The sequence below is a fragment of the Pseudorca crassidens genome, chromosome 7, assembly GCF_039906515.1.
Source record: "Pseudorca crassidens isolate mPseCra1 chromosome 7, mPseCra1.hap1, whole genome shotgun sequence".
NCBI classification, from domain to species: Eukaryota; Metazoa; Chordata; class Mammalia; order Artiodactyla; family Delphinidae; genus Pseudorca; species Pseudorca crassidens.
In genome coordinates, this window is record NC_090302.1 from 70,213,595 (window position 1) to 70,232,603 (window position 19,009).

At 36.8% G+C, this 19,009-nt stretch overlaps 1 protein-coding gene across 7 annotated transcripts in view; it reads right to left on the reverse strand.

Annotated features, from left to right (window-relative positions):
• Positions 1 to 12,034, reverse strand: part of IFNE (interferon epsilon) — a 45,273-nt gene extending 33,239 nt beyond the window's left edge. For 5 of the 7 annotated variants that reach the window (XR_010945046.1, XR_010945045.1, XR_010945044.1 and 2 more), the window contains exons 1-2: positions 11,141 to 12,034; positions 536 to 1,047 (exon numbers count right to left, since the gene is read on the reverse strand). Coding sequence is in view for 1 of the 7 variants with exons in the window: in XM_067744523.1 (XP_067600624.1) it covers positions 11,184 to 11,765 (582 nt within the window). In the remaining 6 variants the exon portion in view is untranslated. Of the gene's footprint in view, positions 1 to 535; positions 1,048 to 11,136 lie in introns of all 7 variants that reach the window. The other 2 variants (XR_010945047.1, XM_067744523.1) reach the window with 2 other exon arrangements.
• Between the last annotated feature and the right edge of the window lie 6,975 nt (positions 12,035 to 19,009).

The following is a 19,009-nucleotide window of genomic DNA, read 5'->3' on the forward strand; positions in this document are numbered from 1 at the left end:
TAACCACTCTGAGTCCTCTATCACCATGGATTGGTTTTGCCAATTTCTGAACTTCTTATAAATGAAAATACACTTCAGATACTTTATTTATATCTAGCTTTTTCACTCAATGCTACGTCTGTGAAATCATCCATATTGGTTTTGTGTATCAATAATTCATTGTTTTCATTGTTATGTACTATGGTTTTTGAATAGATCAAAATATATGTGTCACTTTAGTATTAATGTACTTTTGCTTTCTTTGGCATGCGTAGGGGCTACTATGATTACGGCTTCTGTGAGCATACTTGGACATTTCTTTTGGTGGATCTAAGCAATAATTTCTATTGGATATATGCCCAGTAGTGGAGTGGCTTTGTCACAGGGTACATACATGCTTATCTTTATAGAATCTACCAAACACTTTTCAAAAGTTTTAATAATTTATACTCCCGTCAACAATTGTCATGTCAGTATTTTAAATTTTTTAATTTAATATTTTTAGTTTTAGCTGTTCTGGTGTGTGTGTTGTGGTGAGATTCTGGCTTTAATTTACCTCCCATGAGCAGTCACGATGTTGATCACTTTTTTTCAAGTTTATCGATGGTTTGGATATCTTCTTCTGTGAAGTACAGTTTATACCTTCTTCTGTGAAGTACAGTTTCACAAAGTGTGAAGATACTTTCTCATTTTCTTGTTGATACTGAAACACGTATTTTAAAAATTTGCAAGAAAGCTACAGATGTAAATAAGCTAGAGATGCAAGTAAGTTCATAATCTTCTGAGTTTTTTTAAATCTGGTTAGTCTGGCAACATCACAATGGTCTTTTGGATTGCTGCAGGATCCTTCTGAGTTTGTAAAGTTTTGTTGTAGGTTCATACTTCCTGCAGGTAAGAGATCTTGGCTAATTCTTTACCAGAAGTCCTTTTCTCAATGTCTTTCTTCCCTAACTTGCATCCCAGAAGTTCTTCCTTCGTGTTAATTTCATCCAAGAGCATCCCTTCTGATTGGAATAGATACATGTAGAGAAATTTCTTCTGGAACTTATTCAACAATTGCTGGAAGTGCTAAAGGTAAGTTTGAAGCAAGATATTGAGTTAGAGACATCCTTTTTAGTGAAAATATTTGCTCTAAAGAGAAAATAAGTTAATACCAAGAGGTGCAGAAACATAGATCCAAGATCTAGAATAGTGCTGGAGGAAACAATCAGGATATACTTTATTCATCCATAAACTACTATGAAAAACCATATAGTAAAGAAAAAAAATCAGCATTCAGGAGTCAGTTACTTACTCTTATTTAAAGCTATATCAATGGTTTTATTCATTAAATGAGAAACATATTAAAATTTTCTTATTTATATATTATCAGGAAAACATTTTTATCCAAATTCTGTCTGTTCCACCTTCACCTTTTAACAGAGTCCAGTGAAGTGGTTCCTCCATACTGTCCCTGGTGATACAAAGTCAGGAGTCATCTTCCAGTACCAACTTTGGGACACTGAGCTAAGATAAGCCCCCTTCTTTTCAGAAAAACAGAAATACTGGACACAATTTAAAAGAGTCAATTTTAAACACATAGCTAAGAAAAAAAAAAAAAAGGGAAAGATACCTAGGTCCCAAAAGTTAAAATGGAGTTTAAAGATCTCATTTCTACCCTCCATTCCATCAAATCCCACTCTCTGGGAATAATGAGACATCAGTTTTCCCCAGTGTAATCATTCTTATTCCTTAATTAGCTTTTTCATTCAACATAATTCAATATGTTATGAACAAGCTTGGATTTAGGTGACTGTTCTTTACCTAAATGAATTTAATTGCTGTGTAGCTAGTATTCCATAATATGAGGGGATCAATGTTTACTTAACCAATCCTCTATAATAGCACATTAATTTGACTACAATTCCCTTTTATATAAATAGGGCTGCTATAAATAAATTCGTATTCATATTTGGGCAGGGGTATGGACAGAATATTTCTGTAATATAAGTACCTAGAACTGCATTTGGTAAGTCCAGTGGTTCAAAAATTTTGGTAATTTTTACTAAATTAATTACTGATTTTTAAAAAATTTTATGTTTCTACTGTGTATAGGTGTGGGCTCTTACCACAACCATCACCAAGCTATCTTGTTCTTTATCATATTTTTCATTTATATGAAAAATCCATGATCACTAGGAAGGCTGATTATTTGGCACATGTATATTATCTACTTGTAGCTATTACTGCTTTTGAAAATTACCTCAATATTTCTTGCTCATGTTGCTATTGGGTTAAACTTTTTTGAGCTCTTTTTAAATTGAAAATATTATTATTCTATTGCATGTTTTAAGATTTTTTTCACGTCTTTAAATTTTCTTGATAGTTCTGTATTGGAGAGACTTTTGTTTTTAATTCATGTATTAAAATGCGTTGCTCATTTCCTTTTAGCCTTGTGTTTCACATCACTCAGGAAGAGCTTTCCTATCTGAAAATTTAAAAACTTTTTATATACACATTTCTTTTAGTATTTAATAGGTTTGTTTTTGTTTCATATATTTATAACCATAACCATTCAGTGATTTATTATACTAACTTAACAGCTGGATGACCTGAGACACAGAGATGCAGAGTAACATGCTCATGGCCATAAAGCAGTGTATGGCAAAGCTGGTATTGAAACCCAGGTGATCTGCCTTCAGAGCCAACCCTCTTCTTGCCTCTTATTCTGTATACATCAAATTTCATTGTGTGTACTGTGCGAGATTTGGAATCTAATTTTTTTCCCAGATATCCTGTTTTCCCAACAATATTTATTGCATCAGGCAAGCTTTCCCCATTTAGTTTAAAAACAACCATTATTCAGTTATCAGTTCTCATATATACATGAGTATGCAAGGAATCTTAAAGCAGTTTTGTTTATTTTTGTGCCAGTACCAACTTTAAAAATTCCAATTAAAAACATTTTCTTTCTCTTTAAATAAAAAGTTACATATGTCTCAACAAAAAAATATGTTTTTTGCAAAGTCATACCAAAATGCAATTCAGATCGTTTTGGGACTCAAAACCCAGAGCAAAACTTCTTAAAATCCATCTTTTCCAGGCTCTTCCATCTGGATTCTGCTCACCGCATTCTGTACCCTATTTCTCCAGCCCCTGCACTGCAGAACCCTTAAGATATTTTCCCTTTTCCTCTCTTTCTAAATCCCTGGAGACCCTCTCTTCAAATCTTCTCTGACTACATGGAAATTTGCCCATTTTTTGATTCCTGCCACTGCTTTTCTGGATCCATTCTTCTATCTGTCTCCCAATTGTTTTCTTCCTTTATATTATGAAAATTGCTCTATATTTTTTCTGGGACAATTTCTGCATCCCTTTCTATACTTTATAAATACACATAACGCAGCAGAGCAAAAGACCAAAAACCAAGCAAGGAGATGTACAATCTTTCTTAGAGGGTACCTGAGGGAGAGAGGTTGTAAATACTCATTTGTTTTTTACTTTGCTCTTGTTAACATTTCAATGTATATGAATTTGTATATAGCTTGTATCATACATTTAAATAAATAAATAAAATGAGGACTTGGAGCTGATGAGGGAGAAGGGCAAAGAGGTCTACAGATGATTCTCACTCACAGCTTCCATTGAATGGCACTGCTCAGGGTGCTTAAGGTAATTCTGGCAGTCATCGTGGAAGATGGGATCCTGGTCCCCTTCTCTTCAGAGGACATGGCATGGACCCCAGTTTCTATGGCCTGATCTCTACTCTTGAGAACAGATCCCTGTTATCCTCAATAGCACTGCAACAGTAAGTTACCCTTCTTAACCCTGGGGTACCAAACCATATTGCTTGTGTGGGCACCAGAGAGAGTCAACATTCACCCCCATATGGAGAGACCCAGGGTCTCCTTTATTCTTTTATTTTCCTTATTTCCTTAATTTTTTAGCAAGTTTTTTAATGGATAGGAAGCCCCTCCTGATTTCCACCCTGATATCCTCCCAGAGGCTATATTCACTTACTTTCATTTAGAGGCTTACTCCTTGGAAGGCCCTCTAACCTTCCAATCTTGGCTCCTCACTGCTCAGGAGGAGCCCCTCCTTCCTCTCTCTCCTGCCCCTGATACATCTCCAGCTGTCCACCTGCTGATGAAGTCCAGTGAGGAATTTTTCCATCCAGGTCTTATCCCAAATAACATGAGATCCGCTGTGCCTCAAGGCTGAACATCTGCTGGTGCTACTCACAGAGGACACAGTGGCCTGGTCTTTTGTCCATGGCTGACTATCTTCCATCAGCTCCTGAGGGAATCTGGTCCTTCCTATTCTCCAGGAATAAGAGAAGCAAGATTCTCTTTTGGTGCAGAAGCTGTGAGGTCTCCTTCTTGCGTAGATTATTATACCCCTGAGTCTGAGCCCAGCTCAGGGAGAGCTGAGGCTCAAGCAGAGCTAGTACTCTGGTAGGGGTGTATCTATTTCTTCAAAAATACGTTACTAGGTATGGGTTTTACAGTTTACTCAATGTTTATTCAGGATATGATATCATCATCTGAATTGCCTAAATATATTTATAAAATAAATGTACTATATTTTACATTTTTTCCTTATGTACTGAAGATGCCTAGCTTGAGCTTAACTAGTGTTGTCCTTGGATTCATACCAGTGTGGCTTGTGTCAGGGGTCTTAGAGTGGGCTCACAGGGTTCCATTTGCATGAGATGACAAGGGAGCTTCTAAGAAGAACACATCCTGAGGACCACAACCTGGTCCAATCACACTAATTCTGCTTGGGAGTAGAAGGTCAGCTTTGACAAAGCCATGGGGTTTGAAACTAGGATCTCCGGTGGCCCAACCCTTATAACCACACCCCTGAATGCTGTGAAAGAGAAGGAGAGTTAGTATTTTTTGTTTTCATTTGACTTTTTGTTTATTTTTAATATGTCAGGCATTAGTTGCACAAGACAACACATGACAATCTGAGAGAAATGCTTTGGGGAAGAAATCTTTCCTCTGGAATCTTACACTCTACCCCACGTGTATATAATGCCACATGTGGTTTTTGATGTTCAAGGCCTCAGATATGACCCCAAGTGCTCCAGGGAACTTCGTGCCTAGAACTTACAGCATGAACCTACTGATGGAAATTCTAACATCCTTTTTCCCCGGGACCCTTGATCTGGTATCTTCTGAGACAATTTCCCTGTAGAATGCTACAACGGAATCCCTGATATGTCCAAACTCATCTCTTTGCCCTTCTAATTTCAATCCATGGTAGAAATCCACTTAGCTAGAGGCATTTGGGGGACATTTCTGTTATTTTATTTATTTCAGCTCCTGAACACTATCCCACCCACAGAAAGTGTGTCCTCTTTCCCCTACCCCTCTACTAGACAAAAGTGGGGACTTCAAGGTATTTTTCCTGTAATAGCACAATCTGCTCTGGAAATATGCTTATTTCCTTCCCAGCTCCATCCAGCCTTTTTCTCCTCCACTTGTCCCTCCCTCCCAAGGAGTGATAATAGATTAGGAGGTGTTACTTAAAAAATGTCTGTTATATTGAATAATACACCAGCTAGAATTCAGTTCTTAATGCTCTCAAACTAACTCTGTTTTGATCAGATTGATAACAACCTTGTTCATCTGACATGAACCCAAATGAATCTCTGTTATTTAGAATAATTAAATTTCCCCCAGGGATCTATGCCTTATTTAGTACAAGGCTTATACTGAAACTTAACTTGGAATAAATTTCACTAAAACAATGTGCACTTAGCTCTCTTACACAGAAAAAGTTACATGATTTATGGGTCAAGGGAACCTGCCTTTTGTTCTATTCAAACCTGCTCCACTGTTGCTAAGAGGTACACATCTCCACCTTCAGTGAAGAAAAATTAAGCCATTTACACCATTTCCATGTATTGTCTTCATAATTTTTCCAACATATTAAGCTTTCTATAAACTGAACAAAAATTTTAAGTTGGTACCAGTGGTTTCTATACTACTTGGCAGTTGAAAGCACAACTAACCATCACCAGGCTGACAGGGATCAAAGGCCCAGGAAGGGTGAATTCAGAAAAGGACTGTCTAAGAAGACCAGAACAATCAGAAGAGAGGCTCCGGCCCTACATATCATGACATTATTTTATTATGCCCTTAATATACAAGGTTAAAAACCACTCTTTCATCAGAGAAAGATAGATACTTCACTTTTTACTCCAAGAAATAGCTTATCCAAATATCCCATCCAGGAAAAGTAGAGAAACTGAAAAACAAAAAAAACCTTACCCCTTGGCAGACACAGGTAAACAAGACCTTCTCATCTCTAGACAGAGTCTCCTCACATATACAGCTGTCCGTGACAATATGGTACTGACATATCCCTTCTTTTTTTTTTAATACATTTAAAATTTCTTCATTCATTCAATATTTAGATTGTCCCTGTTATGTGCTCAGGTAAAGACTTAAGAAGTCATTTGCCTACCGTGAAGTAGTTCACACTTTAGCTGAAAGAAAGAAAAGTAATTGATTATAGTACAATGTAGTTTGTGACATGGTAAGAGTTGTGATCTGCAGGGGCACAAATAGATTCAGAGAAATCTGACTGTAAGGGCTTTTGGTGAAGGGAAAATTTTTAAGTGAGTCATAAATAGCAAGAATGAGCTATTAACACATATTAGAAAAAGGATATGTACCAGGCCAAAGAAACAGAATGTGAGTTTGGGTTTTCTATGGCCCTAAAGGGAAGTTCTATATGCTATGCATTGGAGTTCAGGTGCTGAGAAAGCAGACTTTGAGACAAAAATTACCATACAAGGAGTTTACTAGGGAGTACTATGGGATCAACACTTAAGGGAAGAGAAGCCAGGAGGATTGAGACAGAGAATGTTGAGTTGCAGTGCAGTCACAAAGTGGCCTTGGCCAATTACAGTGAGGAGCTCCGAAGCTGGGATGACCCTTCTGAGGTGGAGTGAGGGGTATGAGTCTTTATACCTCTACATCGACCAGTCATTGAATACAGGCAGACCCCAGGAAAGGGGAGAAAACTTGGGCTAAATGCCAAAAGTAATTCCAGGAATGAACCCCAAATCTCTTTATTTACCAAACATCTATACGTCTCAATAGAGACTATTGAATCACCTGTCATCTTTCACCCGAGAATCCTCTATCTTTCAGAAGTGTGGTTTCCTTTGTGTCCACAACATATTCTTTTTCCAATCAATTAGATAGTTGTAGTTTTTTTGCGGTACGCGGGTCTCTCACTGTTGTGGCCTCTCCTGCTGCGGAGCACAGGCTCTGGATGCACAGGCTCAGTGGCCATGGCTCACGGGCCCAGCCGCTCTGCGGAATGTGGGATCTTCCCGGACCGGGGCATGAACCCGCGTCCCCTGCATCGGCAGACGGACTCTCAACCACTGCGCCACCAGGGAAGCCCCTAGAGTTGTAGTTTTGATTTCACTTAACCACAGGCATGAGAAACAGAAACTCTTACAGAAAGAAACTTGGTTTGGATCATTTTCCTTAAAAGGCAGTTATTGTTATGGGGTGTAACTGGGATATTACAGCTTCTTTAAGAGGGAAAAAAGCCATTTAATCTGCTGCTGTGAAAAGGCAGTGACAGAAAAAACTATCCTTACCAACTACCTCCTATCTATAGGATGCCCATTTCTCTCCAGGTACTGTGGGAAAATATGAGATCAGTAACCTCAAGGAGACCATGCCTTCATCTGTTAAAAGTCTACCTTGGCTATCAAGAAATAGGGATGTGGTTAATACTGTGTAGTCACAAGACCAACAGCATCAACTTCATCTAGGAATTGTTAGAAATGCGGGACTTAGTCCCCACCACAGACCTATTAGATCAGAAACAGTGGGAGTGGAGTCATGTGATCTGTGCTTTAACAAGCCCTCCAGATGACTCTGATGTGCTGGAGGTGGGGCTTAATTTACTGCACATGATAAACAATACTAAGCCAAATGTCTACAAGAGGCCATATTTGTTCTTTTGAAAAATATTTGTATTTATGTATTTATTTATATTCTGGTCACCCCATGCGGCATGGGGGATCTTAGACCAGGGATTGAACCCATGCCCCCTGCAGTGGAAGTGTGGAGTCCTTACCACTGGACGGACAGGGAATTCCCTATTTGTTCTTTTCTTAAATTTCAAAAATAAAATTATTTTATTTTTCCTGGTTCCAAAATGAATCCATATTCATAACAGAAGTATTTAATCTGAAAAGTATAAGAGAATGGAAATTCTATCACCCAGATGGCACCGCTGTGAACATTTCAATGCATTTCTTTTCAGACATTTTTCATGCATATTTTATTTGGAAAAAATACGATACTGTACTTGTTATTTAGTAACTCGTTTTTTTGATTTAGTAATCTATTTAGCTCAGGACATGTAGATGTAACAATGATAATTCAGATGACTCAGCCTGCGAGTACAAATGAACTTGCCTTTACTCTGAGCTCACCCATGCATTACTAGCAGGGCATCTAGTCTTTTAAAGTATTTCTCTTCCTCAATATCTCCAAGCTTAGAACTCTGGTTTTAAAGTTTTAAAAGGGTACATATATTTAAAAGCAAGCAATTTTTTGTCTGTATTATGCAGTTAAAACAGTTATACAAGCAGGATGTCAACTTAAGCTAAATGTCTGGGGAAACATTAGCATGTAAAGTATTGGTTCTAGCGTCTAAATATGATTATCATCTGCTGTAAGTTTCCACTTGGCAGCTTCTCCATTCTGTTTACCTTAGTTCTGAAGAAAAAACTGTCCGGGAGAGAAAATATCCTTTCTGTAACTCAAGACTGTGAAAGTATGCGAACTTGAATAAGGAAAGCCAGGAGCAAATTATTATCATGACTGTCATCATTATATTTCCCAGTGATATTGCACAATGCTGTTCAGGTTTGTGGTGACTAGAATACAACGCAGGCTTTCAAGGCGCGCAGACCTGGGAGGAAATTTTGCTCTGGCATTTGCTAGCTCTGTGGCTTGCTGCGTTACTTTGAGCAAGTTACGTACTTGACTTTTAAAGTCTTGTTCTCCTCACCTGAGGAAAGAATAACAGAAATTACCTTGCGAGATTAACTAGAGAACTGAATAACATGCTAAATGATGGATTTGGTTCTGAAAGGTTCCTGGTTTAAAGAAAACAACAAAAATTGAAGACATGAGAAGCAAATAACCTGTAAACACAGCTGAGTGTGATAAATACTTCTCCTTTCTCCACTTCCCTACCTCTGCGTGAACGTGAAGGTAAGCAGGTCAACCCGTGGGCTGAAAATGTGAAGCCAACAAAGACTTCCTCCTGACTGCCCAGCCTCTGCTTCCTCACCCTCTTCCACTACTGCAGCTGACCCCGCCTCAGTCTCAGGATCCTATTCGGTTCCTCCTCGTTCCTTTCAATCCAAATCTGGAAGCACTGGCCAATAGTTAATATACTTACATTAATTAAACTGAAATGGAATATGTTCCTCAGCAAGCTTTTACAGCCAGTGATAACTTTTAACTAGAATTATACAATGAATCTGAAGCAGAACATGACATAAAGTAGTAGAATGAGCACCAGATTTTGGGGCCACAGCTATGCTTCTCACGTTGGGCAAAAGTTGCTGTGACTGTGGGAAAGTTAACAAGCCTCAGTGACCTTCAGTTTCTCTGGACTCACATTTGTTCCATGACGATTTTGGGGAGCTCCTGGGTGGAAGAGCTGGAATCCCTTCATCCCCAGCATCTCTTCTTGTTTGGCATGAGCACCCTTCTATCCAGCTCTCCTCCCGTCTAGCCCTCCTCCGGGCCACCCCAAGGGCAGGCTGGCTCAGTCCTGTTTCTTCTAAGCTTCACCAAACACTTCCTTTCACCAACAAGACTCCTCCATGTATATTTCTGATTACTGCGACTTGTTAGATATATTTTATTATTTTAATTTGTAACATTCAAATGGCTAAAAATTAAAATACAAAAATATGCTGTAAATCCTCTTCCACCCTGGTCTCCTCCCTTAGTTTCTCTCCCTACCCCACTCCACCAAATACAGGTTATCATCACTGTAATTTATTCCTTGTATATTCTTTAGTTAGTCATACCTAAGTAAGGTCAAATATAAAATGTGTTTTACATTTTAATGTCAAATGTAGCATTTTATATATACAGTCTGCATCTTGTTTTTTTTTTTTTTTTCAGCATAGGAAGAGCACCCAATTCTTTCCTCCAGGTGAATAGTTCTCCTTTGTGTGAATATGACTTAACTATCTCTAATTGGAAGGATCTGGGTGATTTTCTGTCTTTTGACATTATATATAACATTGCAATGAATAATACTGTATGTAAGTCATTTCACATGGATGCAAGTATTTTTATAGGACACATTTCAGACCTGCACTTGATGGATAAAAGACTATATGCATCTGTAATTTTAATAGATTTCACCAAATTGCCTCCACAGTGATCGTGTCAATTTCCAGGACTCTGGCAAATTATAAGAGCATCCCTCCCCAAAGTCTCCATAAGAGTGTTTTTAAAACCAAACTCGGCAGTTTCATCTGATAGGCTATAAATGGCACGTTAGTCACTTTTAATTTCTATTTTTTATTATTGTGCATGAGGTTGAACCTCTTTTCATGCATTTATGTTTTCCTCTGCAAACTGCTTGCTCATGTCCTTTGGCTTTACTTCTATTGTGTCACCTGTAACAAATATTCAGTGTGTGATGATATTTTCAGATCTTGCAATACAAATTATTCCTAGTATTTCTCATTGCTCCTACCAATTTCCGGCAAATAAAGAAATCACTGGGATGGATATTCTATGATAAGGAAAGTATTATAGTGGAGACATATATCATTATATCTACTTGGCCAACTTTTATGAAAATATACCCATTTGAAGAACAATTATGAAATATTAATGGCTCATTTCAACTCATAAAAATTTCAGATGGATAAAAAATACAAAGTGACATTACAAAATAAAAACACTTGTAGTCAATGTGCATCATCTTAAAGCACAGACCTATATATATATATAAACAAAATTAAACAATATATATATTTATATATAAAAATATAAAACAAAATCAAACAATATATATATATACACACAAAACCAAAGCAATACTACCATTTTAAAACAAAAAGAAATAATAGTGTCTGGAGAAACCCTACCACCCCTCCACCTACCCTATGCTTTTAAAGCCTGCCGTTGGCTCTTCCTCCACATGGTTCAAGTTTCCATTCCTTGTTTGCTCAGCTTTCCTGTGAGTTGGAACACAAAGAACAGACATCGGTTGATTTCTACTTGGACAATGGTCCAGGCACAGGTGCTATAGTCCTGGTTTTCCAGGTAATCACGTATCCTTTGGAAATATATTTTAACCTGTAATCTAAGGTTCTCACTGCCCAAGGTGTCTCTTTTCTGCTCTGCTTGCCGTCTCATGAGCGCTTCTAGGTATTTCAGCTGTTGATGAAGTTCAATGAGGAGCTTCTCCATGTGGCTTTCCTCCCAACCATTCAGAGAAATAATTGCCCTGAAAAGGTTGAAGATCTGCTGAAGCATCTCATGAAGAATGGTCAGTGCTTGTCCTTTCTGGTACTGGTGAGGATTCATAGACTTCTGGGGAAGCAGGAAGTTTTTCCTGTGTGGTAGACACTGCTGAATTGAAGAGGTCTGCAATTTATTCAAGAGTTTTAAACTCTCTCTGTTCACTCTCTTTTGTTGGAAAAGAACCAGTTTCAGCTCTCGGGAGCAGACAGAGGAAGATGCCAACAGCACCAGCACAATGTCAAAGAAAGGCTTGTTAATCATGGTGAAGGTCAAATACTCCACTCACCTCTGTACAGACTTGATAAGGCTCCAACTCTAGTGACTATATGTCTTTCGTGCATCTCAGATTATTCTGGAAGGGGATCTCTTTTGCAGTTTTGTTTCTAATGCTGTCATTTCTCAAAGTTTACATGTTAGCCTTTCTGGTTCCCTTTTCATACTGTTCATGGGACATTTCCTCCCCATTGTGTTGGCTGTTTGAGGAAGTAATCAGAAGAATTTGTTTTCTTTGTATGTGTTCCTTGAGGCAATTACAGACCAGTCATCCAAAATGATCTTCTATTACTCTCATTATTTATTACACACAAAGTTTCACTCAACACAATACGCTTTCTAAATATTTAGTCATTTGATCAAGCTTATTAAAGTTCTTTTATTGAGAGTAAATGTTTCTTCTTAAAGTAGTAGTGTTTCATGGAGTTATATGTATCAGAGGCCTAGAAGCACCTGTAAGGCACTCAGGGGCAAAGATTAAATAACAAAAATTTGAGTAAAATTAAAGGTCAAACTGGTTCCACCAAGCTGTAGAAAAGGAAAGGTTTTTAAAGGTAGAAAGGGGGCAGAAAAAAGAAAATTATTAGCAAAAAATGTATTGTCTCAGGCAAGGTTGCCTTCCTAAGGGGAATGGAGGGGCCTATACGGCAGATTACCTCACTAGCGCTAACCAGGTAATTCTAGGTTGACTGGTTAAAGGTTACATTCCTGGGCTGTTGAAATGGCAATTAAATTAAATATTAAGTCTTGGTTTACTGACATGGGGCTTAGCACAAGTAACTCCATTTTAAACACATTTTAGTAGTGTTAAAAAGGAGACCTTTTTAACACTACTAAATTTAAAACCTCAAGTAGAACTGTAAATTTGCACAAATCCTTGAGCAAATTAATCTTATGTATCAGCAATCTTAAATTGTTTTGTGTCTTATCCAAGAGGTTTAACATCTAAGATTCTAGCCTATGGAAGTAATATAAAAGGGAAAATATTAGCAAAAGAAGGTCATTAAAAAATTATTGCAATTGCAGAATATTAGAGACAGCCTATAGGTCCAACAATAGGGGAATGGTTAAATAAATGTTGGTAAGTCCACATAATGAAATGCTATGTAACCATTATAAATGATAAAAATTATACGTGAAAAGAGTTTGGGAGCAGTTGGTTAGTCTATATTCCCTAGGGTACCAATAACTATGGTAAATCAATGTGACTAGTTTACATTAGTAATGCTTCTTGAATTACAAATTCCCAGTTCCATATCTAAGTCCTCCAGAATAAACCCCCAATCAACCTTTCCGATCTTAGATAAGATTGCTCAAAATGTAGTATGAGGGAACCTGAATTCCAAATAAAGTTAATGATGCACTATTCCCTTAATATAGCTAGACTTGTGTGTGTGTGTGTGTGTGTGTGTGTATTAATGATATTTTCTCTCTCTGAAACATCACTTGTTGCCTCCTTCACTCCCAGTACCTGTCTGTCCAAGGATTAAGGACAACTTCTCCTTTAGGGCCTAGATCTCTCCCCAAGGAGCTTTAATCTCTTCTCTAGATCCTCACAGCACTTTGCACCTTTTAAGCCACTTTTCTTGGTCTGCCTTATATATGGTTATTTATTTACCTGTCTTACAACCTTCCAACATTAAAACCTCTTAATAGAGTGGAATAAACACTCATCTTTTTTACTGTCTATACAACTATAATAGGAGCTTAATAAACCTGTGTTGACTTGGAGTGACGATGTGCTCTACCACAAAGTAATACAAGATGTTACAACTTATATTTGACCATTTCTCTGCAGGTAGTTGGGTGAGATCACAAGTGTTGAAAAGAGACTGTAAACATGTGTGGTCTCATTATCTACCAGCTCAGCTATATGCTGGTGTCACTTAGTCGGTCTGGTATTAATAAGCTGAAATAAACTGAGTCAACATGCTCCATGGAGGAATCTTTTCCTGTACAAAAGTTCAACTACATCGATCAAAAGATTTCTAACATTTTGGGTGCTGTGGAATTTGAACTTTCAGATCCAGGTCCATGAGAGTCAAATTACAGAAATCTCTTATCTGAGCTAACAAGGTAAATAGGCTTTAAACTGATGTCAGGGAGTGGGAGTTGGAAAGAAAAGAAAACTTCACACCAAATTGGACAGAGTATTAACTCTGTTCAAAGGTAGGTTATGTCATGTTAAACCTTGGGCCCATGACTACAAACTTAACATCTAAGCTATGCACAGCTTGTATTGGATATTGTTCTGTGAAGCATGTCCTCTTTGAAAAGTTTTTAAACTTTTCACAGGATCAAAAATTACCTAGTAATTCCACTAGACTTACTGGTTATTTGACATCTGTACATAGTGTTCCTCTGCTTGGGACCATGGTGTCCATCAGAATGACAAATACTTCTTTCATGTTTTCACATCTCCTAGGGCAACCAGTAACTTTATAAAGTGATTCAGTGAACTAAGGGCTCTGTTCTTTCCCACTGGCTGCTAGAGAAGCCAATTGCTTAAGAAAAGGCTAGGGAAAAAGAAGGAAATCTGTTATATATTATCATCGGAATTACGGAATTTGGATTTTGATCACAAAGACCTGGAATGGAATATTCTCTCTACCATCTGCTGGCTGTGTGACTTTGTGCAAGTTACTTAATTCCTTTCTCACTCAGTGTTTTCATCTCTAATTTATAAACATTTTTGAGGATCAGCAGATAATAAGATTATAAATAAAAATCTAGTATGGTGTCTAAACTATGATAAATAACTAATACATATTATTTTACTTCCACTTAACAAATGACTTCATCAGTCACATTCTTCCTGGGGATTCACAGATAGTTATGGTAAAATATTTTTACAGATAGAACAGAAGATAGGAATTAAAAGTTCAACATTTTTATCTTCTTGTGGCTCTTTTGAAGATAAGCTGAGTTGCTCTGGGTATCTGGAAGGGTCTGATCTCACTATATTTGAATAATTTTTAATGTGGCAGCAACTCCACTAGTGTTTTTGAAATTTCTTCTTCTCCCTCTTCTCCTCTTTCTCCTCCTTCTTCTCCTCTTCCTTCTCTGCCCCTTCTTTCTCTATCTGTGTCTCTGTTTCTCTCTCTCTCTCAACAAAGACCTATGGTTATTTATAATATACAAAAGGAATAACATCTGTTTTGATAACATTCTGATTCTCTATCTAGACAACAGATTTTTGACCTGATCTCAACATATATCTATAAATCTTTAATGCAGAACTTCAGGAAAACACTGTAAGGATAAATGAAAACAATCTCTAATCTGCAATCAAGACTTTCACATCATTTTCATCCAATTGACTATAATAATGTAAAATTGTGTTGATTTCCAAATGCTGGAGGATTTTCCAGATATCATTGTTATTGATTTCTAATTTGAATCTGTTGTAGTCAAAGAAATTTAAATTTATTGAGACTTATTTTATGGCTCAGAATATGTTCTATCTTGGTGACTTGTACCATGTGAACTCAAAAGAATTATTTTCTGCTTTTGTTGGCTGAACTGCTCTATAAATTGTAATTAGGTCAACTTGGTTGATAGCGTTGTTGACATTTTCTATGCTCTTTCTATCATTTGTTCTATCAACTATCAAGAGAGATGCCTTGAAATCTCCAACTATAATTTTGGATTTGTCTATCTCCTTTTCAGTTCTATCAGTTTTTGCTTCATATATCTTTAAACTCTGCTGTTAGGTACATCACATCACTGTCCACTTGATGAATTGACTCTTTTATTTTGAAATGTCCCTCTTTGTCCCTGGTAATATTCCTTATTCTGAAATCAACTTTGTCTCATATTATATACTCATGCTTTCTTTTGATTAGTGTTTGCAAGGTGTATCTTGTTGTATCTTTTTACTTTAACCCATACATGGTTTTTTCATATTGAAAGTGAGTTTCTTCCATATGGCATATAGTTGGACCTTGCTTTTTATCCAATCTAACAATCTTTGCTTTTTATTAGAGTGTTTGGGCCATTTCCATTTAATGTGATTATCAATATGTCTGGGTTTACATCTACCATTTTGCTATTTGTTTTCTAATTGCCTGCATGTTCTTTTTCCTTTTTTCCTTCTTTTAGATTTATTTTTAAAAAGTAATTCCACTTTATTTCTACCATGAGTTTATTAGCTACACCATTTTGTTTTATTTTTATAATAGCTTCTCTAGGGTTTAAAGTATATATTTTTATTTAGCATATTACAGTTTACTTTCAAACAATATTATATAACACAAAGTATATTGTAAGGATATTACAACAACATATTTCTATCTTTTCCCTTTCATCCTTGTACTATTGTTGTCAGACATTTTCACATATTTTAAACCTCTAATGCATTGATATTATATTTGTCTTTTAAATAGTCAATTATATTGTAAAGAGATTCTGGAAATCTGTCTTCTATATTTATTCACATAGTTACCATTTAACCAACCATATCTACCATCATCATATATTTACCACATAGCTACTGGTGGTCTTCATTCTTTTTTTGTAGATCTAAATTTCTGTCTGGTGTTATTTTCCTCCTGTCTTTTGGCTTACATGATTTCTGAAGGGAAGACTGCTGTCATTCTTAATTTTATCCCCTTGTGCATAATGTGTCTCCTTTTTCTCTGACAGCTTTTAAAATTTTTCTCTCTATCATCATTTTTCAGCAATTTGATTATGATATGCCTTGGTGTGATTTTCTTCCTGTATCTTCTACTAGGAGTTTCTTGAATCTGTGTTTTTATAATTTTCATCAGAATCAGAAAAGTTTCAGACATTTTTTCCAACATTTTTCATCTTTTTCTGGGACTCTATTGTAGATATGTCAGGACCATTCAATTTTTTCACACAGGCCACTGATGTTTTGTTCATTTATTTTAGTCTTTTTCTCTTTTATTTTTGATAGTTCTACGGCTATATCTTCAAGTTGATTGAATAATATCTTATATCTTATCTTATATCCTAATATCTTATCTAATGTTAATCCCACCCAATATATTTATCATTCTAGGTATTACATTTTTCATCTCTAGAAGTTCAATTTGTTCCTTTCTGACATCTTTCATTTCTTCCTTCATTATGTTCATCTTTTCTTCTACCTTCTTGAGCTTATGGGGTATTTTTATAATAGGCCTTTTAACCTCCTTGTCTGCTAATTCTATCTGTGTCATTTCTGGGTCTGGTTTCTTGATTATTTTTTCTACTGCTTATGGGTCCTATTTTCTTGCTTCTTTGCATGCCTGGTAGCTTTTGGTTGGATTCTGAACATTCTAAGTTTTACTTTACTGGGTACTGAATTTGCTAAGTCCTATATATATGGTTGGGCTTTGTTTAAGACATAGTTAATTTACTTGGAATCTGTTTGATTTCTTGGGGCCTTGCTTTTAAGCTTTGCTAGGGTGGATGGATCAGACTTTATAGTCTAGGGCAATGTTATTCCACTACCAAGAGAATACCCTTGTAAGGACTCTCCTCAATGTTCCCTGTATTAGGAAGTCTTTGCAATTTGGTCAGTAGAAAATGAAATATTCCCAGCCCTGTGTCAGCCCTGGGGATAGCTGGCCTGTTCCTTTCTGGGTCTTTTTCCCCAGTCTTGGTTAATTCACACATCACAAATTAGCTACAGACTCCAGCAGTCCCTTCTACAGATCTCTGTATCTTTATATCTCAGTATTTGTCTCTATCTCTTTTCTCTCTAATATTTTGCCCTGCAATATCTAACTACCTCTCTGAACTCCAAACTTTGACTATCAACTCAGTGAGATCACTGATCTGTTTGGGTTTCCTCCTCCTCCTTGTGCTCCTAGAAATTTTCTCCACACAGTAAGCAGGAGCAATAATAGGGCTAACTATATTTATTTTCTTTTTCTCAAGGATCATTATCCTATGCTTCCTGTTACGCAATGTCTGAAACCTATTGTTTAATACGTTTTCTTTCATATTTTAGTTGTTTAAAGTGGGAGGGTGAATCTAGTCTCTCAACATGTCTGGAAGTGAAAGTTCTCTCAACATTAATGATCTAAATCGGAAGTTAGCAAACTACAACCCATGAGTCAAATCCAGTTCACTACCCGTTTTCATAAATAAAGTTTTACTGGAACACAACTGTGCCCATTCAATTATGTATTGCATATGACACTTTCATGCTATAATTGGCGAGTTTAGTTGTGACAAAAATGGGCTTTGTCAGTGACTTCTAAGTTTATTAGCTGAAAGTATATTTCTATTTCTTCACTTTTCCCATAATTTATTTACTATTAATCTAAAAAGATTAGTGCTGTAATTAGAATCCTGATTACCTCTGTGTGCTAAAAATATGCCAAAATAGTTTGTTAGTATGGAAGGCATTTAAAACTCAACCAAAGGATGGCAGTATAAGATCAATTACTTATAGCCTGGAATCAGCTTGCACCATTAGCAAAAGAAATCAAAACGTTCATGGCATCTAGTAGTCTAATAATGTGTAGTCAACATGTTATTGCTTTGACCAACTGAATTGTTCCCATAATGCATAAGCTTACTAATCACTCTAACTCATACTAAGATACTTACTGGTTAGTGTTAAATATTTTTCTTTTTTTGCTTTGATTACTCTAATGGACATTTACTGCTTTCTGGATATCCACTGTCATCACTGCTCTCTTCTCTGGGGATTATAGGTAAACATATCCTGACTTCTCTGCCTACTCTTGGATCTTGTGCTTCTGGCCAGACTCCTCAGTGTGATACATCCAGCCCTAGTCCAAAATACTCAGTGCCCCACTTTGACCTGGCCTCAGTGATTATTTCAGGCATGGTCATTTGTCCCAATGATTTCAACAAACCTCTATCCCCATTTTCTAAGCATAAACTTGCAAATTAAGTTAACCATACTAATTTATCTATCACAGAATGCTGGAGTTGGAAGTGATCTTAAATAGTATGTAATCTCTGCTTCCCTTTCCCTTCCTGAAAAACTAGTTCTAAAGCCAAAAGATGGGTAGGAAAAAGTAAGCATTGTGCTGGAAGGGGCAGGGACTCATGGTGGTCCAGATCCCATGGTAGGATGCCAGAGTTCAAAGAGGATGGGTCAAGCACCCACATGAAGAGATAACCTGGCATGAGACGTTGGAGCCTGAGAAGAATGAGTAGAATATCTGCAGTGGGTGGGATGGGCAGCTGCTGTGAAGAGTCACAGCCTGAGTTGGGTGAGGAGAGCAAAGTTTCTTATGGACAAAGTT